Source organism: Sander vitreus, chromosome 10 (genome assembly GCF_031162955.1).
Source record: "Sander vitreus isolate 19-12246 chromosome 10, sanVit1, whole genome shotgun sequence".
Classification (NCBI taxonomy): domain Eukaryota; kingdom Metazoa; phylum Chordata; class Actinopteri; order Perciformes; family Percidae; genus Sander; species Sander vitreus.
In genome coordinates this window covers 7,369,920-7,393,768 of record NC_135864.1, presented here as the reverse complement: position 1 = coordinate 7,393,768, position 23,849 = coordinate 7,369,920, and the positions used below count along the sequence as shown (strand labels likewise).

At 38.1% G+C, this 23,849-nt stretch overlaps 1 protein-coding gene across 4 annotated transcripts in view; it reads left to right on the top strand.

Annotated features, from left to right (window-relative positions):
• Nucleotides 1–23,849, top strand: part of ldb2a (LIM domain binding 2a) — an 87,634-nt gene that overhangs the window by 48,920 nt on the left and 14,865 nt on the right. For all 4 annotated transcript variants that reach the window (XM_078260115.1, XM_078260116.1, XM_078260114.1 and 1 more), the window contains exons 3-5: nt 6,284–6,456; nt 16,942–17,064; nt 21,992–22,075. In XM_078260115.1, coding sequence (XP_078116241.1) covers nt 6,284–6,456; nt 16,942–17,064; nt 21,992–22,075 — 380 coding nt within the window. The remainder of the gene's footprint in view (nt 1–6,283; nt 6,457–16,941; nt 17,065–21,991; nt 22,076–23,849) is intronic.

The window sequence follows — 23,849 nt, the reverse complement described above, 5'->3', positions numbered from 1 at the left end:
TATCAGTGGTTTGATCATTGTTACAGTCAAATGTCTTTTAAAAGTGCCGTTGAGCGAGACAATGAGGCCTGCTGTATAGCATCTCAGCTACATAAAGCGTTTGCCTTCAATGTAAATACTGAGTGAGGGAGCCCAAAAAATATTTGAAGAGAAACACAAGACTACTGTGCTTGAAATGATCCAAAACTTTCATGGCTGCCATTACATGCTTATCTATCACTCTGCCACTCTGGGCTACGCACACTAGGTTTTATTAGGACAGTTTTGGTTGAGAAGACACAACCAAAACTCCTGCATGAGACGGGCAAGAAGCATATCTGCGTATCACCTGAGCATCCCCCCTCCTTCCCACTGTCTCCCTCTCCTTCGCTCTTCTGCTGTCTCACCCTCTCTTGCTGTGTCTCTCTCTCCTATTACCCCTCAGTGAGTCTTCTCTCCCTCATTGACAAGCCCTTATTTTTTCATCTTCCCTCGTAGTTTCTTCTCCCTCTCTTTCATCCCTCGCTCATTTTTTCGATCCCAATCCCTCTACACCCTCCCCACCACACACACACACACACACACACACACACACACACACACACACACACACACACACACACACACACACACACTACCCCTCCCTTCCTCCCCCTCGTCTCCTCAGAGCTCCTCCGCATTAGCAGTCAGCTCCACTCCTAGACGTACTTTGTTTTTCAACCGTGGTGGAGACTGAGCGAGGGAGGGAGCGAGATACAGAAGAGAGAGAGAGAGAGAGAGAGAGAGAGAGAGAGAGAGAGAGAGAGAGAGAGAGAGCATCATTTTCACAGTCATCCATGCCGATTGGACCCTGTAGCTCACCCTCCCTCCGTCCTCTTCCCTCAGCCACCACTCACGATGCCAAACATTTTATGTGTTATTTAGTCATGCCTGACTTTATCGAATTTGAAAAACATGCCAGTCACGGGTACACCCTCCCCCCCCCTTGTCTCCCCCCCTCCACATCCCCCACACCCCTCACCCAACTGCCAACATCATCGATTGAGACTCTACCATCCAGGTCTGACCTCAAGAGCCTCTCGAGCCACTGTCTTTGGGGACATTTCACTTCTAAATGAAGTTTTATTCCCAGGCTTCACCACCCCCCCCCCTTTCCTCCTCCTCTGCACAAACACACCTTCTCCTGACCACCCACCCTGGGGGAAGGGGAGAGAGACCATAATTCTAGCCAACAGAGTGTTGACTCTAAAATGGATTATTTCTGCTTGAAATCAGAGGCCATGTGCTGCTGGATAATATGGCTGTCCCAATTTTTTTCTCCAGCAGTGTTCTAATGATGGAGATTTGACTTGTTCCACTAGGCGAGGAACGAGAGGCTAAAGGAAATCCCAACATGCCTGCCTTCATAATCCCAAAGTCAGGATTTATGGTTGTTTTGTTTTTGCTGTTATTTAACTGTCTGTCGTAGCTCAGCGGGTAGACCCGGTCACTAACACTTAGTGGGATTAAGGAGTGGATTTCAAATTGAACCAACGATGCAAAAAACAAAACAAAGAAAAAACTTATTGTTTAACGCAGAAAACTGAGAAACGCAATGTAGAAAAAAAAGTATCCATATGGCTTTAAGATGAGCTCAAGTACCTTTTCATTGAAACCTCCTGTTTCAAATGGGTATATTTGAACTGATTATATAAAGATTATAAATAATTATATAAAAATTGATATTGTTACAATCATTTTTTCATACAAGACATAGTGAGCCTGGAATAGCTGACGTTTAGGCTTGGTTTTTTTTTCTCCCCAATATCAAATTTGTATTTGTAGTACCCCCACTTGGAGTTGCAGAAGCTGGATGTGTCGGTCATTACTTTAATCTATTGGTTCTCTCCTTACACAGGGTGTAAGGGTGTTAGAACTTGCTTATCATTGGCTGTTTATTGGTTATTGTTACAATACATATCCTGAAGGTCAGGCTCAATAAACCCTACTCATCCTCCTGAACACAAAGACTGTATGTGGATGTATTATTTATTTTTTAACAGTAGTCATTTGTTCAAATTAGCCAAGCTACTCCACAGTCTTTCCATACCTCCTGGTAACTGCAAACTGCTCACATGGGTACAAGTACCCCTGGTTGGGAATCACTGATTTAGGGAATGTTCAGACCGACATTAGCCCTGGATAAAAAAAAATACAGCCCCCTCATTCATTGTAATGAGGCCATTCCGATGATGCAGCGGGGTGCCAATGCATAAAGCAACAAAAAAGAAACCGCTGGGAAGTCCAAAGTTGAACTAAGCTTGCATTTGCTGGAATTAAATGTGGCAGCACATTTCTGGTAGATAACTCTGTAATGTGAAGACCTTAGTTCTACGTCGCCATCGTTGCAACAACAAAAAAATAAAGCAATGGCCGCCATGATAACTTTCCAGATTTTTAAAATCCTGTGCCAGTGTGTTATAAACAGCTGTGCAGTGTTTTTGCATCTGATAAACTCACACTCATCTCTTACTCAAACTGGACCTGCTGGATCATATTTTATTTTATGTACCATCCCACCTGTCCCCACAAATGCAGACCCCTACATACAGCAGGGCTGTTTTACGAGTGTCCACTTAAACTACTGTGGGATCAGTGTAGCTCATTATAGACAACGGACATTGGTGTACTGTAAATATTATTAGTGTTTTGCTAATGGTGTCCCATTAGAGATGGGAAACAAGATGGCACAACACTTAATTTGAAAATATTCAAAAGAAAACTCATATGGGATCTGAATATTTAGAAGTGGGGACATCAAAAGTTTGCAGCCAGTGGTACAAATATCAGTGTAGGACCAAACAGTCGCTGGTTCAGATCCCCTGTGCGTTTGAGTGAATGAAAAGCACTTTGCTGTTCAGTAACTACGGGCCCTGCCCTTGAGCAAGTCAAGTTGCTCAAGTGGAACTTCCCAGTGATGTTTGGATGAAGCCTGTGGTTGCAGTGCAGATCTCAGGCATGTATGTGTGCAGCAGTGTGAAGCAGAGCAGTGCTGAAAATGAGTATCTGTGTTCAGCAGAAAACCTATAGCTTGAAAAATAAAGTCTAGAAAAAGAGGCTTTTTAAGGAGGAATGTGCTGCTAAGATGTGGTGTTGGAGATCGTATGGGCCGTTCTGCAGATTGGGTCTGCACAGCTGTTCAACAAGTAACATAAACTGCAATATTGAGCTCTGCAGTTAGCAATTTTTGTCCCAAGTAAAAGCTGTTTGACGCACCTGCTCTCTGTCGTTGCTGTGCAGAATCCATGATCTACATATTACGTTGTGCATTGCTTTATATTCTGGGTAAATCCTGTGCATTAACATCTAATTTTTCACTTTTGCCTCACATATTGTTTTAAAGCACTGAAATAGTTTGTTTTTAACAGAAATGCCATAAAACGTAGTTGTTCCTGCTTCTTAAATGTGAATATTTGCTTGTATTTTAAATCTTCTATAATATTAGTTATTTGGTTTTGGACTGTTGGTTGGACAAAACAAGACATTTGGAAAAGTCACCTTGAAAACTGTCAAGGGATTTTTCCCTATTTTCTTCAATAATAAAAATGATCGATAAAATAATCTTCAAAATAACTGAAAAGTAGTCATTAGATGCAGCTTTACTTCTATATATATTTTGGGGGGTTTTCAAAAGGAGATTGTGGAGACTGGTTTAATGGTAGATACTGTAGTTAATAGCACAGCTGTTTAGCTAAAGCATCTCAAGTTGATTTTTGTCAATATCATACAACTCTGATGATAGAAGGAGCTCTAATATATAAAGAATTGGACTTCCTGCACTCTGGTCTGGTGGATAGAAGACGGCTACAGGTTCTTAATGGGATTTCCTTGACGTTGCAGAGGTAGAGGAGCTCTGAGACAAAAGAAGCTATAAAGCTGAAGTTTAGGCCCAATGCTGTTGCTGTTAAAGAAACCATTTTGTCCAAGATGGTTTCAACACCTTTGATGAGGAAGCTTCTCTGTGAAATTTCATTTTTATTTAAGCCAAGTTAACTAGGCTTAACAAGATTTACTGCTGATATTTCCATAATCGAAAGTTAAAAGCTTAGATAAAAAGTATTCAGGAATCTGTGTCTTGCATGCCATCACAGTGCATCCATAATGTGATGGGAAATGTAAACCTCTCTCTCTGTATCATCTATTCTTCTCCTTGAAGCCAGCCAACACAGAGGAGATGGAAACCAGACGAAGCCTGAGGGCTATAAAACACTGAAGACACATTCTCCCTCCCTGACTCCTCCTCCAGTTTTCATCATGCAGCCTGTCTCTTTAGGCTTCTGCAAAAAGTTTGCACTGCAGAAGTTGTCCGTCTTAATAAATCAGTATAATATTAAACTTAGTCATGGAATCTATGTGAAAATACTTTCTTGTGCAGTCCTGCACATTCAAAAAGAGTTTATATGAACTGTCATATCTTTGTCAGATGATATTGTCAGTTGTTTCGAGAAAAGCTTTAATTTTCAGATGGTTTGGAAAAAGTAGAATTTACCTCACTGCACCGGAAGATTAATTTGACTCTTGGGTTAGGGGGAAATCAGACTCAATCTAAGAATAAAGGATTTAGATATTATCTTGGTTGGTGAACAGGTGTCCTGAAGGCGGCCTAGTGTTCGATTCAGGCAATCCAATAGTTTCTGTAAATCTATAATGTGCCTGTTGCATGGAGAATCTTGATTCATAAATTGACCACAATCAGCAGGACGGCTACAGCTCAATAAATATTTAGCAATGAGTTCATTCAGATTTATCATGATTTCTGCAGCACTGCTGAGAATATTGTAAATGATTTGTGTGGGTTAATTGTTATGCACTCATTGTTTAGTCCCATAACAAGGCTTTTCAGCTGTTAATGAGACTGGGTAAGGGACGAATATGAATGAACGCATGCTGTAAAAAACGGACATTGGCAGCATTACAAGCAACCAGCTGTTAACGAGTACAGAGGTTAAAGTCAAATCAATAGACAGCAGACTTAACGCCCTTCCCTGTGTTCCTTAAAGGATTTTGTATGATAAAAAATGGGTCGGATTGGAAGAGCAGAACATCTTTGCTCTCAAATATTTAATCAATTTCATTCATTTGGACATCTGATCAGTGTCTGTCTCCAAGGAGCTTTTGACAGCCAATAAAATATTTATCTTTATTAATGAAGCTACAGCAGATGTCCTTATCAAGCAGTTACTTTGCTTTTAAGATTTTCTTAGCCAAACAAATATATACTATACTTTTTATTTTTAGGGTTGTGCACTCTTTAATCATTAATTGTATTACCTTAATTTGAATTTAATATGTTTGTTTATATGTTGAACGTCCAGTGTGATTTTTATTGGATGATATCTGTTGTTTGTCATATTATCATTTCATAAAACTGTAACATAGCTTTTGCAATATTACCACTAAAAATGTAATGACTATTATTATTATAGGTAGTAACAGTTGTAATGGTATTAGTAGTTGTTTTATAGAAAAACTGTTCAAATTCCTCAAATTAAGTTTAATTACAAAAAAAAGATATATATATATATATATATATATATATATATATATATATATATATTTTATTTTATTTTATTTTTATTTTTATTTTTTTAATTTTCTTTATCTCCCTAGTATGAAGACTTGAAGGAGCGGGTAACAGCTATCCTGACACTGTCAAAAATGTCAACTGATTAACACATTATATCTCGTTTGTTGAATCCGTCCACAAATCGAAAAGTAAAAACAATAATTTGTGGTTGAAGAGCTTAAGGAGTTTCTCCCTGTTTACTGTATTTATGCTAAGCTAAGCTAATCACCGCCTGGCTCTAGCCAAATACTTAACGCACAGACATGGGTCTGGCATCAATCTTCTAAACTCCCAGTAGGAAAGTACATTTTTCAAAATGTCGAACTACTCTATTAAGGTGTGGGAATATAAAATATTGTTTTGGTATTTGCACCAGAGTTGGAAGAATTTCAAACAATACCCAGCTCACAGATCATAATAGTAGCAGCAGTAGCCTGCAGTTCTAGCAGTATATAATAGCAGTAGTTACAGTAGTTTCAGTGGTAGCCTTAAAATTGTATAATGACTATTGTAGTAGTAGCGATAATAGGCCTAATACTAGTAGTAGCATCATTACAGTCTATTAGTGATTAGTGTTAATGTGGCAGTATGTAATCACCCTCCTTTGCTTATCGAAGCCCACTGTCTTCTCTCTAGATCATTTCCCGTTTGCGTCCTTCTTTATTAAGCATCTCTGCCCTCTCTTTTGTCTCCTCGCAGCAATCGGCCGGACGTTGATCCCCCGCTATTTCAGCACGGTGTTTGAGGGAGGGGTCACTGAGCTCCACTACATCCTCAAACACTCCAAGGAGTCCTTCCACAACTCCTGCATCACCCTGGACTGTGATCAGTGCACCATGGTCACCCAGCATGGGAAGCCAATGTTTACAAAGGTAACACCTGACCCCGGAGCTTCTCCCAGCATGAATAATTGATCACACGCTATGATAATGGACCAGGCGAAGTGTTTAACTGGTTAAAGATCAAATCCATTACACGCTTTGATTCTTTTTTCCTCCCTGTTTCATTTCATCCCAGTGTTTTTAAGTCACACCTGGTGGCCTCACTGTCAAATATGGGAAGGTCTTTCTTTTTTTTTTTTATATGCTGCATCAATCACAAAATGATGAATTATCTGCTGTTTGTATACATTTTAAATGTTTAGCGCTGATTTCTGAAGGACAATGTAGATAACTTTAAAGAGCAGTGGTGAAAAAAGTATTTTAGTTATTCTACTTATGTAAAAGTAGCAGTACTACACTGTAAAACTACTCTGATACAAGTAAAAAGTCCTTCATTCAAAATCTTACTGAAGTACAAAAGTATTACCATCAAAATATACTTAAAGTACCAAAAGTCAAAGTGCTCATAAACTTATGATAATGAAGTGATGCATTAATGTGTTCACTTTAATGTTGCAGCTGGTAAAGGTGGAGCTCATTTTAATTCCTTTATATAGTGCTGGGTAGCTTAACCTATTATTATATATCATCATTTATTAATTGATTTATATTTAGTATTAAAGCCTCTGAACACCGACAAATGTGTTTTCAGTTATTCTGGCTGATTAGACCTCTGCTCAGGTTGAAGGTCGACCAGAGCTTTGATGGGAATTTATTAGGTCACAAATCCAAATCTTCATCTACTAATAAGATGCCCCATTAGGAGCAACAAAGGTAACAGGAGACTCAGAAAGATGTGACTCAATCACAGTCTATCCACTCCCACACAGTCCTGGGAACTGGTCTAATCAGCCAGATGAACTGAAAACATCTGTGTCTGTGTTTAGAGCCTTTAATAATCTAAATATGCAAAGTAACGAGTAACTGAAGTTATCAAATAAATGAAGTTGACTAAAAGTACAATTTAGTGGAGTAGAGGTATACAGTAGCATCAAATAGAAATACTCAAGCAAAGTACCTTAACAAATTTACTTGAGTACAGTACTTGAGTAAATTTACGTATTTACATACTACAGCTGTTGAAGAGTTACTTAACATGAAATACACCTTTTAAGTGAATTATATGTTTACTTTATTATACTACCAATTCTGTCCGCATTCTGTTGTGTTCGTTACAACAGAAAATCTGTTTCTCTTTTCAGAGAGCATCTCTCTTTTCAGCATTTTTAAGACGTAGTGTAGTATATTATGTCTTTAAGGAAAGGCTCACAATTTTTCAAGGCTGCCTTAAGAACAGTGTTTTAAGAACATTAAAACTGTTATTGACAGCTGTGATCTTTCCTCCAGTTCATACGGGCCACTAAAAGAGATCCCTTTCTAATGAGCTTCCATTTAAAGTGGAAAGGGACAAAATCGACAGTCACTTAACATTAGAAGCGCACTATGGGAGCCAGTATGGACAGGGGGGATGAGTACAGCAAGCCTACGGGCACCTGACTTTTGTTTTAGCACACAACTGCAATCATATTGACTGTTACGGCATGTTGAATTCTAGCATTAAAATATCTCAGCTGAAAAATGCACCCTTTCTGTATTTTGTATCTGTATATATGACCAAATATCTGCAATAACCAGTTTAGAGTTTAGAATTAATTCAGGGAAATGTCACACATAGTTATATTTACCCTCTTTACTTATCAGCATTTTGGCCTTCTCCCAGACCCCAAAAATCCACTGGCATTTCTCATGTTAAAGATGTCGACAGATTCTTAAGCCCTCAGGTACTCCAAAGGCAAAAGCTAAGGGGACTTAAATAAGATATTTGAAGAGTATGGTTTAGTTTGCAGTATAAGTGAAGCACAGACAGAAGCTGGGGAAACACAAATTGCTCAGGTGAGATAATCCAAACCTGCCACTGAGGTCTTCTGAAAGCACTAAAGCTGAGCTCATCTGCTTTTGTCTTTGGGGAAAGAATCCCCCTGTGAGCCGGAGTGAATATCTGCTTCACCACAGTCTGATCCAGATGGCTAGCTGACTCTTAGTGTTCTTCTGCTGACTGTCTAAATGAATCTGAGACCAGATACCTTGTCAGCGCCAAGCAGCCGAGCTAAAGGGATTCCATGTTCCCTGTACCATGAACCCTGAGCTGCAGCACCAGACCGGATTGTTCTGACTTTAAACAGCTATACGCCCTCTTGTTTTCAGGACTTGACAGTATGCACTCACTCTTGTGTGTGTGTGTGTGTGTGTGTGTGTGTGTGTGTGTGTGTGTGTGTGTGTGTGTAGTGTAGTGTGTGTGCGTGTGTGTGTGTAGTGTGTAGTGTGCAGAGTCTGAAATTAACTTTTTGGCTGACCTGCCAAGGGCTGTGAGACTCCAAAGTGAATTAAAAAAACATCTCCATTTAAGCAAGTAATTTTGTCCGTTATTAAGAACTTAAATCTTATTTTATGAAAAGAAATAAGATTATTTTGCTAGTTTCCAATATAAATTAACTTAAGTGTAACTTATCGACACTAAGGCAGTGATTTGCCTTTTCTGGTCTTGTTTTTAAATGTTAAAATCTCTTTTTGAACAAATTCTTTATAACAGGGAAACAAAATCTGGATTAAATTGAGCTGTTTTCACCTTCTGATAGATTGTTTTTCTTCTTAAGAATTTTAGGCTGAATTCAAACTGGTTATGGTAATGAGGGGTTTACACTGGAGTCCAAACAGTATTAGATTTTTGAGGCCGATTTAAAAAAAGCTTAAAAAGTCTGATGATGACATATTGAGAAGTATTAGAAGTATTAGCAGTATTCTGGACATGTATTATGTGTAAGGTATATGCTGTTTCTAAGTATACTCAAAAATATATTTAGCATATCTTTATTACAATATTTTCTTCCTTATCAGCAGACACACTGATACCGATATACTGTATGTGTAATGAGCCAATATCGGCCTATATGTTGGCCTGGCCAATTTATCGGTGGGATTCTACTTTACACTTACTCTTGTGCAACGATATTTATAAAAATACACATTACAGACACAAATGCTTTGCAAAAGAGCTGAGCCTTTTTATGTCAAACTATATAATAATTTTCTATTAATGGTTAATTTGTGTAAGTGTTTCTGATTTAATGTTCCCTGTGATATGATTTTGGCTTGATATTTGTCTGGATGAACAGGGTCTGCAAAAAGATCTTGAAGATTTATAAATAACTTTATAAAGAAAAATATGTTCATTTTTCGTATAAATGTACACCATACCTGTATCACTCTACCTGTTTTGAAGCGAAACATCCATACAATCAGCAAACAATCAAACATATGTTGTAATACTTGACATTTTGATATGAATTCTGATGAAAAAAATATTTACACGTGAAAAACGTTAGAGAGTAGCGTAGTGCAGGACCTTTATTTAGCATACCAAAGTCAAATCTTACCATCATTTCAGATAAGACAGGTGTATACCTAAGTACCAGAGTGTGTGTGAGTGTATGTTGGTGTATATTTACATGCATGACTGCCCAAATGTGGGTTTGTGTCGAGGGGGTTCATGAGGTTGTAACACTTTTTCTGTACATTTGGAGGGGAGCTGATTTTGTATTCATGTTGTGTATGGGTATCGAGTGAATGGATGTTTGTGCAAGAGGGGGCTCTTTGTCTTATCATATCAATAAATGGTTATGAAACATCCCCAATAACACACACAGGAAATGTCTTTTTGTGTTGCTGCTGTTTGGTTTTTGTAAACAAGGCTCCCCAAAAGGAACAAAAAACATAATATATTACGAGTGTCCGATATCAACCGTACAGAACAGAAACAGAACGGCCCAGGCCCGGTCAACAAAAAGCTAAATTTGATGCTCGCAGCGCTGCTCTCTTTTCATCTTCACTTAAATTGGATGAGAAGAATTAATTCATTAGAAAAAAGCAAAAAGAATTCCAATAACTGAGCGTGTTCTCCCTGAGCTCCCAGGAGCAGCAGCGAGCCTGCAGCTCTGGAGGCCCGAATCTCAATCAGCTCTGCCTCGCCTCGCTTTCCTCAACCACCACCACCCCTCCTCATCCCCCCATCCTCCCCCCATCCTCCTCCTCCACCCACCCCACCCCCCCTCATCCTCTCTCTCATCCCCCTGCCTGACTCGCTCGCTTACTCTCCTCTAGCTCTCTTTACTCCACCGCTCCCTCTCATCCCCCTCCCCCTTTCTTTTTCTTCTCAACCCCCCCACCTGCACCCTGAACACACACACATGCACACACACTCGCATCCTTCATCCCTAGAGAAATCATCCCCAGCTCCCAACTCGCTCTCTTGCTCTCTCTCTCTCTCTCTCTCTCTCTCTCTCTCTCTCTCTCTCTCTCTCTCTCTCTCTCTCTGCCGGTATCTGTCTCTTTATTTGCTCGCCCCCTCTATCTCTCTTTTTCAAAATTTCACATTGAGATTTGGTTTTATTGGCATTGCCATATTTAAAGAATAACTCTGGTTTATTACAATTTGTGTATTTATTTTTGTAGTTTTAGGCATCATTCATGTCAGTAATAACAACACTGTAGTCACCGATGAGATCTGGGATGCTAAAAATAACATCATACAGGGAAAGAAACACCAGCCGGCGGACGATTGTACTTTGGTTTATTTGACATTACGAGAAGAAGGCCATCAAATCACACCCAATGACATAAAGGTCAAGGTTAAAACAAAAACAGTCTAAATAAAGACTAACTGCCATTGTAAACTTTGGTGTAAACATAGCAAGAGTCCAGGTGACGGGCCAATATCAAACTACCAACAGTACAAACAGTTAATACCTATATGGGTAATATTCATCAATTAAATCATTTGAACAGAAAAATGAAGAGGAAGGGTACCCAAACATCATCAGTACTGCCGTTCTTGTACACACTTTTCCCGTACAATGAGGCATTATTGCTTCGTGCAAACTTTTGTTTTTAAGCCTAAATAAGGTGGTTTACATACGTGGTTAGTTTCAAAACAGGGCACTCTTCCATATAGATTTTTGTATCAGCATCTTTCCTTCACTTGCTTCGTGCGTCTGGAAAACCCATGTTCTAGAAAGCTTTTAGCATTGGCAACCATCAAGCTGTCATGTCACCAGTCTGAGCTGCAGCATAACCGCGTATTAAACAAGGTTTTTGATATGGTGTTTATTTCTTATTTGTGTTTACCAGAAGTGTAAGTTTCTCATAAATAAGTCATTCAGCATGAAAAAGCATAAAAAAATGACTACCCGATTAATCAAATCTTAGTAGACTAAAACGACTGGTCTTCTAATCGAAGAGGGGGCAGCCCTACTAAACTGTGACCTTGTTTACAGTTTGTCTAATCTTCTTCGCTTGTGTTTCTCGTACTGTCTGACTTAATTGTGTGTGATATCACAGTGTTTCCGAAACTATGAAAATAGGCTCAGGTTGCACAGTAATTAACCAGAATTATCCTTAAAGCACAAAGCAGTATGTTTATGTTTTTCTCTAAAAATATAACAAAAGGTGTACTACAATGAGAGAAAAACAAATAATTGAATACAAATCATTAATAAAAGAAATTTATAGATTAAGTTATAGTTTTAGAAGCTAATGTAATGGTTGAAAATGGATGGAGTAAAGGAGCTCAGCACAGTCTCATGTGTTGTGCTCTCTCTATCGCTTCCTGTCATTGTTCACCTGGCAGGATGCTGCAGACTAAGGAATGGGCGGAGTTAGCAGGGTGCTAAGAGTGGGTGGTGCTTCCCGGGTGCTGGTGGACAATGTGTGCGGGTTTCGCAGGGCAGCGAGGTGTTGACAAGGTGACACGGGGTGCCAATTTGACCAAAAGCCCCGAACCTCCCAGCAGCCCCCGGCGTCCCAGTACCTCTATTCACTACCCAGCAGGCTTTGCTTGCCCTGGCCAGCGTGTGTTAACTCAGAGGGCACGGCCCTTGTTACCGGTGCTCAGTTGGGGGTTTCTTCACGCTGGGAGGCGAGCAAAGAGCAAAAGGCGAGTTTGTGACACGGCGATCTCAGCTCAAGTGAATGTAATTCTCTGAGTGGAGAAATTGACTAGTGGAAGTGTTATCAACTGTGTGTGTTTTTCTGAACTTTGCTGGGATTGCAGTTTTTCAGGCATGTTAAAATTATTACTATACCATACTTTTGTTATAATTGTAGATACCACTATTAGGTTAACGTTGCAGTAATCTACCTTTATCAGTTATAGTACAAAATGTAATTTCCCCAGGCAGGATTAATAAAGTATGTCTTCTTGTTCTTGTTCTTGTTCTTGTTCTTCTTGTTCTTCTTGTTCTTCTTCTTCTTCTTCTTCTACTACTTTTAAAAAAACTCGTCAATCATATTTTGTAAGGTGCGTAAATATCATAGAAGCAATAGAATCAATACTGTACCTTAACATGACAGTGAAGGTTATTAATTTGATTATAATGAGATCTACAGCATTATGAGTTCCTCTGGTGAATATAAATAGGATCAGAGTTAAATACGATGGGCTCAACTATAGCAAGAGGCTGCTGACATTCCTTGTAATACTGTAAATTAACATGACCCCCTGTATCTTTAAGTACAGTAGAGCTTCATATTACCCATACTTGTATTGGCAGTGTGAATTGTTATGATTATGATGATATGATAGGAGACCTAGACTGAGTAACTGAGTAATCCTCTCCCCTTCCTTTGTTACGTTTCTTTGTGTTGCCTTGTCCCTATTTTTTGTCATCTCAGGTTTTCATTTCATTCTATTTACTATGACATGCATTGGTGTATTGTGTTTGCATTTAGATTAATTACTGAATTTGTCTTTTTGTTTTGTTGCAGTTGCTTTTTTAATATATGTGTCCATGAGTCCATCACCTTTTTATTCAATTTAATTTGCATATTTACATATCTGACAGTTATGCTTTAGATGTTATACTACAGCTTTTTTTATGAATAGTTTTGGAAACTCCAATTATATACTATTCATACGTTTGAAATAATTTCTGCTGTACACAATTACACCATATATATTTTATTGATTTAAGTATTCATTTGAGCTGTAGTTGAGTAAAGTTGATTGTTATTGATTGATGTTGAGGGAAAGTATTCAATAACGTCTTGCAGCCACACCGTCATAATGCATTTGCTTTAACTCAGCTAAGGCTGCAACTCATGATAATTTTCATCATGGATTAATTGATCAAATGTTTGGTCTATACAATGTCAGAAAATAGTAAAAACACAGTTTCCCAGACCCCAAGTGGACATATTCAAAATAATTGCTTGTTTTGTCCGACCAACAGTCCAAAACCCAAAGGTAATGGAGTAACTATCATAGACATCTAAGAAAACACGCAAATATTCATATGTGAGAAGCTGAAACCAATGGGTTTTCCTTAATTAACATTAAATGATTAGAAGAATTTTTTCTGGTTACATTTCTGGTGAAAATCTGCTGACTAATTAATTAATTGGCTAATCTTATGAGCTCTAAACTCAACATAGTTATAGTTATATGTTCATTAACCGTAAATAACAATTTATGCTATAATCTTAAACTTTATACTTGCTGATATTCAAGGTGGTGTTGAGTTGCAGTATTATAAAGCCTGTCAGCTTGTCGCTATAATTGAGCATATTTAGTCAACTTTGATCCTATTTATATTCACCAGAAGCAGACATCAGTGCTCATGATAATCGATTTAATGACATTCAGCTCCTCTGTTGTTAAATGATTGTCATGTTTAGGTACAGTATTGAATAGTGTCTCAGCAGCAGGACGCTGTTATTCTTTTGTCGCTCTTTTGAGCCAGAGATCCCCTGATCTCCGCCCCGTTGTGTGGAAGATTTATGACCCTGCTCTGAAATCAATGGGGACTCTCTGTGAGGGACTGTACCATTTAATGGACCACTTTTAATTCAATGTGATTTTCTTTTAGTTTTCATAAGGGAACACTATTTAGCTAAAAAAAAAACGGTATTGTGAGAAATATTAGATTTTAACTAATTCTCTCTCAGTATGGAGAAATAAATAGCTTTGTATGATTGAATCTACACTGGATTTTGTGGAAAAGGGCTGCCTTGGTTCCATTTGTGGTTAATATATCCCTATACCAGTGCCACTAAGACAAATTCCTGCACATGTATTGCACTTGGCAATTAAGGTGATTCTTATTCTGGTTCTGATTTAGCTGGTTTGCCAATGTATTTATTGGTTACAGTGAAGCAGAAAGCTTGCAGAGAGAAATAAGAGGCAATGCTAAAGACACAGTTGACACTAAGGAAAAAGAGTGCAGCGTTGTTTCACTGTAGGCTACTGCACCTGAAAGCATCAGAAGACATTGGCTCACTATAAACACAATTCAAGTTCTTTCACGGCTGGTGGCTAAACACCATAAATCTAAAAGGTACACTTTCAGGATTGATGTAAAGAAGTACTTATTTTCCTCATACATGCCAAGTATTTGGTCTTTTAATAGGTTTCAGCAGCCCAACGGGCATGAAAACTCATCCACACACATAATGACCATGATGCATTTCATTTCAAGGAGGAAAAACAACAATTTAAGTACCAGTGGATTATACATAGCATTCCTTCTTACGTATAATACAACATGGGCTGAGAACCCAGGGGGTTAGGTGATGATCAAAACTTCAGGTATATATGTCTACAATACACAAATATGTTTTCTTGTTCTTAATCACCAGTGTACTTTTTTTTCGCAAAATAATTACTGTAATATATGTATGCGATTTTCTTCAAATTTTGAGATATGTGGTTTTTACCAGACAGCAATTGTTTACACCCAGAGTTATTGGAAAAGATATTGTTTTAAATTTTGTTACAAATCATATTGTATTCTTCCTTTCACTCTGAACACGGAGGTCAGCTGTTAGAAAAACTGCTGTTGAAAAAAAGAAAAATATGATAAAGACCATTTCAGTGTCCATTACACTGTTCACCAAGGATTATTTCCTAACATTGCTTTAGTCTAATCCACACTTATCTAGCTCAGACAAGCCCATTATACAACCATGCAGATCCCAGACGTGTTTGCACGTAAAACCAGCATTGAATTGTGTCAGTCATTGAATGGAAGTGTTAATTTCCAAAATGCTTTATCTCTATTTTTATAAGAAACACAATGAAAATGGAGAAGAATACCTTGATACAGCATATAATGATTTAGTTATATAGTATTATTTCATAGTAGTATAAGTTATATAATGCAAGATACAGTAATAAAGTGTTACATATGTTACTGCTACTTATTTTTCCCATATTAATGACCGTAATAGACATATGTGATCGAGGACAAGGTTCAGGTGTTCGTGGTGGTCTAGAGGTGTTGTTGCCGTGTAAAGAATAAAAGTGCAGCTACTGTCATTCGAAAGTTGCTGTCGTTCTTCATTTGTCCTAGTCAGGCATTTTTAAAAGCAGGTGTCACATTATGGAACAAAACTCTCTATATACAGTATACTTTATTGTAATCAAAGTCTTTTCAATAACTCTGGAAACGCACCGTTGCACAAAGAGTGGGAACATTATACAGAATCCACATTTTACAGTCAAGACAGCCGAGAAGCCACTCTGTATTCAGGTTTTTTTTTTTGCAGCAGTCAAGCTTCTATTTATACTTTTTTTTTGTGTGTTGGAGTTAGCGGTGGAGCACGTGACCAGCAGGGGTAGGTGGGTGGGAAGTGGGGGAATGAGGGTGAGGTGGGTGGGAGGCTTGTAGTGGTGTTGATGGGGAGTGTGTGTGGCGGGGGGGTGCAATATGGCCGCTAGCCTCTTTCTTGCTGATCCTCAGGAGACCATCTGCGCTGGGGGCATTGATTAGAGTGTGTCTGGTGGGATTACATCTTTGCCGTTGCCATGCCAACTAATCAGCTGATTTTTTTCCCCCCTTCTCTCTGTCTGTCTCTCCATTTCTCTCTCTCTCTCTCCTCTCTCTCCCTGGTTGTCACAGCAACGAAATATGGGAGAAGCATAAGGGCCCCGGCAAGCGCTGAATTCAGCTAAAGGGGCGAAAAAAGATTTCTCTCTCTCTCTCTCTCTCTCTCTCTCTCTCTCTCTCTCTCTCTCTCTCTCTTTCTCTCTCTCCTCCTAATTGGAAACTCTCTCTGACCTGAAGTTCTTTTGTCTCTGGTGTAAACACACCCCTCTCCAGATTACATTTATTTTCACATTTTAGAAATAGCTGGATGGTTGAGAGGCCCAAGGACAGATGCTCTGAATAAGGGAAGCGAGCAGAGTAAATATTGCTAGCATAATAGCTCGCTCCATTCTACAAAGTCCTTGAACAAATTCCAAAGCGGAGACAAAAACCTTCCAACGTTTTTTATCAAAATCACGCCCGGCCAATAAACACTGATTTCTTTTTTGTCTGCGTCAAAATCTGTGACGGCCGCCTGCCAACCTGTTAAAGATTGCTGGAAAAGATATCAGGCTGAGGAGGAATGTAAAGTAACACTAACTATGTGATCTTTGTCCAGGTTTGTACAGAGGGTCGTTTAATACTGGAGTTTGCCTTCGATGATCTGATGAGGATCAAGACGTGGCACTTTACTATCCGGCAGTACCGAGAGCTCATCCCCCGCAGCATCCTGGCCATGCACGTAAGTGTGACATCATTAACACGCGACAAAGCCCCCCAGATCTGCCCATTTTAGGTTTCGATTTTTAAATCCTAAAGAGGGTCTCTGCACTCTGCCAAGACACTTTTTAGAAGCTTTTCATGAGCATATGAAATTTAAACGCCAACAAAGCAGTTTGGAGGGATTTTGCAAACCAATTTATTTGCAGACATCAAAGGCCACCGAGGATAAAAAAGGGCCCTTGTCTGAAAAGGGAGAGAGAGGGGAAAAAAAACAAGGTCGAATGAATTATCTGCTTAATTCCACTAAGTGTAACACACATTTAGTCACTGGAGCTGCGGAGTGAAGCTGGAGCTAGATTTCTATTTTCAAATGGTTTTGATGAAGCTGAAGCTGTTGACAGGTGTTTCTATTATTTTGTCCACCCCCTTTTCTATCAATGAGGCTATGCTACATCTCTGTACAGTATAACAACAGCACCACAAACTGCTCAAAACAGAACAGAACATTATAACCTTCATGAAGGTTTTATTGCAGGACTGTTGTATTAGACTGCACTGCTTTTAGTGTACCTAGTACACTGCAGTGTATATTCACATTGGCCACAATGCCAAACAGTGATGCTTTTATATGTTTCAAGGACCCCAGAGTTACAAAACTAACCTCTTAATCTCAATACCTTTCTCCATCTGTTGTTTCTAAAATGTAGAACTTGAAGCAGTATTTTATTTATCACATGATTCTTGTGATATTTGGGTGGTATGTTCATGGTTAAATGCTCTTATTATAAGTCACTTTGGATGAAAGCGTCAGCTAAATTAATGTAATGTAATGTCTCATGTCTGAATAGGCGCCCGAGTCATGACTGCAATCTTACGAGGTCAGAACAACTAACATATCCGCAGCACTTCATACTGCACAAGTCTGATTTGGATGCCGTTAGATTAACGTAAAGAGTACAGCAGCACAAGATTTAATACACAAAGACAAATTAAATGTGAGAAATTGAATCTACTTCTCGTTCACTTCATCAAGATCATTTTCCCAAGTATCATCTATACCATACTCAAAGAAAAGAAAATCAATTTCATGAACCATAAACCACTTTGAATGAGCAACTTTACGCTGTTATGGAGATTATTCTCAGTCAGCTTTCAACTTAAAAGAATATCCAGCAAAACACTTTATATACAGCTTATGAGCAAATAGAAATTCCGAACGTTAAGGTCGGATTTTATAAAACAGGCAGCGGAGTTTGGTACCTAATAAATGATGAAATTGATGAGTGAATGTATTAGTAGGGTGGGCGTCCATCGCGCTCAAGATCGTCATTGATGAAAGCTTCAACTGCAAGATAAGTGTTAAAATCCATAATAATAAGTTGATGCAGCATCATCACATCATAACATTTTTTAACTCATAGCTGTTTTACAGCAGTGAAGACACCTCCTCTCTTTCCATGAATGTCCTGTCATGTTTGAGAAAAGCCATAGGGAACACTTACATAAAAGCCAGCAATGTCTCAAGTGACAAAAGCCATTACTTTAACAGATACATGAAGCCAGCATGTTACGTAATATGCTATGTCTGAAAAAGGCTTTGGTAAGAAAATTAGAAAAAAAACAATAGTTTATAGTCCTATTTTTTACTTTACAGCACTGATATTCAATCCAGTTTATATGCAAGCAGTTCTTTCCATTTGATTGATGAATAAAATGAGATTTATTCCAAGTATTTTCCATTTACCCCCATGGACCTAAAGGTGTGTGTAAAAGGCAGCTTCGTCTGTATAGCCGGCTTCTTTTTTGCCCAAATCTTCATATGAATTTCACTCACCATAAATTGGCCCCTCTGGGCATTCACACTAATTCCTAGAGACTGGGATATTGTGGGGTATTGCAGGTCCTGGCCAGATCTTCAGTGATTTGTGTGCGAGTGTGAGTTCAGTCTTTTGATCGTTGCCGGAACTAATGAAAGCAGATACAGACACATGGGAGTCAGAACAGGAAAGTTTGAATCTGCAGATACTAGTACAGATAGCAGCCACTGTGAAAGGCCCAGGTTTTTGATGTGAGCTGAACTACTGCTGCACTTCTTCTTTTTTAAACAGTCACTCAAGAGGAACTGTTGGACTGGACAAGAAATAAAGTTTGTTCTTATATTAGTTTTCAGAAGTTTATAAAGAAGCAGCCTGTATTTGATATTAGTATGATAGATGCTAGAGGTGTGTGTACCAAATGCAGTGTATTTCAACTTTAAGGAATTACTACATATGATGAGAAGACAGAGTAGGTGTTTGTTTCTGCAGTTCCTGAAACATCCACTAGATCCTGAAACATCCACTAGATTCTGACTCATCTGTATTGAAGTCAGAAACAAAATTGGCAATCGATTTTTGTTCAGTAAAACATTTGGGTGTCAATAGCTTTTAACTTATTCTTACCTTTGTCTTGACAATGGCTTTAATAGTGCTTGTTGGCAGCCAGCAGCAAAGCTCCGCCTCCTTAAGTCCATTCGGAAACCTTTAGTTGATGTTTGTTTTAAGTTAAGGTTTAACTTAATTATCCATAAAAAAGCAGTGGTGGAACTATTCAGATCCTTTATTTAAGTACAAGTAACAACACCACCACAACTTGAAAATATATTATTTTATAATATTTTAAAATCATAATTGGCAAAGTAACTTTTTTACTTTTTTTACTAGCTGTAAAATAAATGTACAGGGGTGAAAGCTACAACATTTCCCTGTGAATTGTAATGGAGTAGAAGTATAAATTAGCAATAAAATGGACCTCAAAACTCTACTTAAGTACAGTCCTTGAGTAAATGTTCTCATCACTTCAAAAAGGTTCATTTTCTTCTTCGAGGGAGGGTAAAAATACACAAAGACGATAAAGAAATACACACAGATAAAACACTATGGAAGTTAATCCTCCCAAACATCTGCTACTGTTCACCCTGCCACCCACACATACAGTATGCATTCCCTCTTACACGCATAAGGTAGAGCAGTAGTGTAGAATTCAAACTGCTACATTTGGATGCATTCAAATGTATGGCGATAAAGCATTTACAAATAATGCAGCAAGATGCAACAGCTGTCAAACACATAAATAGCAGCAGTAATACAGTCTACAAAGAGACATTAACACATAAACATTTTGTTAAACAATATATCCAAATGGGTAGTAAATACTAAGTCTGTTTGTAAGAAGTGCTCTGATCGTTTACTGAAGTAGAAATCGCAATACAACAGTATGCATGAGTGTATATATAATAGTATTATTAGGAAAATGTGCTCAAAGTATAAAACATATTTGTTATGCTGACAAACAGCCCATGTGATCATTATATTATGTATCATGTTATTTGATTATTTTTACTGATGCATTAATGTAGAAACAGCATTGTACTAGGTTAAGCTGGAGCAAATGTTAACTACATAATATAAAATTGGGTACTTTAACCCCTGAACAATGGGTTATATTTTATAAGACGATCATGATTTTTCGAATGTAAAATCTTAATATGCAAAGTCACTAAAGCAATAAAATAAATAATGCAATATTTCCTTCAGTATCATAAAATTGTACCTCAAATAGTATCAAAAAGTACCTAAATATTTGTACTTTAAGCACAGTGCTTGTATTTAGTTAGACTGCACCACTGCTGAGCAGCATCTAGACTTCTCTAACATTAGGTTTAATGTACTGTAGAGCTCCTCACTGTTTAAACATCTTATTTGGACCATTGCCAAGCATCTTCCAATCTGAATGTGTTTTCATAGAGTTTGTACTCGGTTGTTTGTCTGTCTTTGGCCTTTTGAACTAAGTGCCTGTGTCGTTCCTGTGCCATATGTGCCAGCATTTACCCGCGTTACTCCACAAATTGTTGATACGTGGCTGCACCGGTGCTGCCAAGACAGATTCCTGTACAGTGCATTTAGACTCATTCTACTTGATGAGTAAAGTAATTCAGATTCTGATCCGCTGTCGGCCAAATAATGCACACAAATTCAATTCTCCTGTCACTCATGTTGGTCTGCTGACGGTACAGAAGAACTATTTTGCTTCCCTCTTGACTTTCTCCACACAGAGATGTGACTGGAGATAGAATTATGCATTTTTCATGAGGCGGTGAATGCGAGTGTGCTCACTGCTTCTCCTCAGTCTGGGCTATGTTTTGCTCTTTCAATACCTACAGCTTTTTATGATTTTACTGCTTATTTTTGGTGCGGCAAACAAGCTTAGTGAATACTCTTTTTTCAATCAGATGTCCTTCTATAATTGCTACTTTTGCTTTGTTCTTATGTAAGATTCTTTACTCCTACACATACTGTATAATCACAGGGATTGCATGCGTTTTCTATTTTGCAATCAATTAATTTTCTTCAGCGCTTGATGGTGGTCAGTTCTTTTATGTGAACGATGCAACTGGACCACATCACGCTGTCACATCACGAAAACAAAAAGCACAATACATAAAATAAAAGAGTGGGTTGCATCTGCAGATTTTTGTCCAGTTTTTCCAACAACTTAACATTATAAACTAATTTTCCCTGCTGCCCAGACGCTACATACATACAGTGAGCAACATCATCAAATCCCGTATAGATAGGAAATTGAAAATTTAAATGGAATGACAAAAACGTATTGATTAATTAGCCTCACAGTTTGACAATATTGTGAAATGAAGGCCTGAAATACTTCCATTCAGCTTCATGGCACAACTGCGATAACAATGTTAAGTAGTTGCATTTATGACTCGAGGGTGTGAATGTGTCGCATGTGCATTATCTGATGAATGCCAATTAGCCTAATTGCCTGTAGATAATTAGTTTATTCGTAGTCAGTTGAATGCAGACATAACAAAATAAAGATGTACAAATAAATAGCTTATACAGTATGTGCATTTGTACGTCATTTTCCTTTTCTGCTGCTGACTTCAGGCACAAGACCCTCAGGTGCTGGAACAACTGTCCAAAAACATCACTCGCATGGGCTTGACCAACTTCACCCTCAACTACCTCAGGGTAAGGACTCTGTGTGTGTGTGTGTGTGTGTGTGTGTGTGTGTGTGTGTGTGTGTGTGTGTGTGTGTGTGTGTGGGGGCTGACAATGTCTATGATTGTCATTCTGCTTTTGTTTTTGTTCTCATCTCTTCACACTTTAATGCACACAAAGGAACAATTCTTGTCCATTTTTAAATTAAGTATTTCATGTTGCTCATGCTTTCTAACTAAATCTATCTATTTATATTTATGTGTCTAGATAGGATAAATATGTTTTTATGATGTAGAATATTCATGTTCTGTCATATTTAATATGTTCCTTAGCATGATTACAGTTCCTGCTCTGCAGTAAATCTGTAATGTTTTGTTTCCAATGTTACATTTACAGGTATATTCAGTGTTTGAATATTGAAGTTTGAATAAGATATGCTTTTTTACATTCTCGTATTAACTCTTAAGTTTAGTTAGGGGTCATATCGTGACTGTAAAGGTAACTATTTTTCTCTGTCTTACTGGATTTAAAAGCTTATGCTTTTATTTATGTGCTGAACACAGTTTATGACTCTCGGGCGTTTGAAACCTGAGTGTATAATATTAAAAGTGCAAAGCATCAAAACAAAAATATAAGCACTTATTTCTTCTTTACTCTCTGCATATACATGTTTTTCTATCTGACCGCAGCAATATAATTTACGGAAATAGGAAGTATAAGCCGGCTGAATACATTAGTGATTATTTCACAGGGTTTTGTTGACTGACAGCTACGATTTCCAAATGGGAGAACAAGAGCGAGCGGGAGAGAGATGGGGAGAGAGAAGAATTAATTGGATACAGAAAATTAGCATAACATTAATGAACGCTCCCTGTTGAGACTCATAATTGTGAAATGGCGCGCGAATCAGGGAACGGCACCTCCGCTGCTTATAATAACTGAGTGAAGAAAGACACAGAGAGGGAGAGGAAGCAGGGTGGCTGTTTTTGTTTTCCTATAACAATGATTTTCTATACAAAAAGCAACTGTAATGCAGCTGAAAGAGAAAGCATCATTCAAGTATCTGTAATTACATACTAAAAGATTTGGCTTCTGTTCATTCTTTATTTTGGTGATTCAGATGGTCAGTGCTTAGCAAAATGTAACAATGAAACAAGGTTTAAGCCTTTATTTCTGTTTACTGACAGCATGCATTTTATGGAAGTTGTTTGTGTCTTAATAGACCCAGCTTTGTTTTTGAAGAATGTTTAGTTTGTCGAAATGACTCGCATTGCCTCAGTGGTCTAAACCTGAAATAGTTCACATAAATCCTTATACGTCTGCCAAATTAGGAACGTTCCCACAGCACGATGTGGTTTTATTTTAAATGGTACGGAAAACATTCATCTTGACAAGGGATTTAACTTCCATCTGAGGTTTTCTTTCATTTCAGTAATAATGAAAACAACATAAACATAAATACCGGTACATAACATTATTTGACTAGTTTAAAAGCAATGCTATTTCATTTATTGAATATGCATTTTAAGCATGTGAGTTTACAAAGAGTGCCAGGTATAAAGAGCATCAAGAAGACATTGAATTGAAGGGTTAGGGTTAAGGATGTTGTGATTTCATTGCATCCTGTAAAGCAGTGGTTCCTAACCTTTTTGGCTTGTTGTGACTCTTAAAACAAATCAATGTTGACTTGCCACCCCTCATTGATTAATAGACTGCTTCACTTGGATACTATTTTGAGGCCTGCAGAGATAAAACTTCACGATATTTCACAGGAACAAAGCAAAGATTACAGAAAGGTCAGACA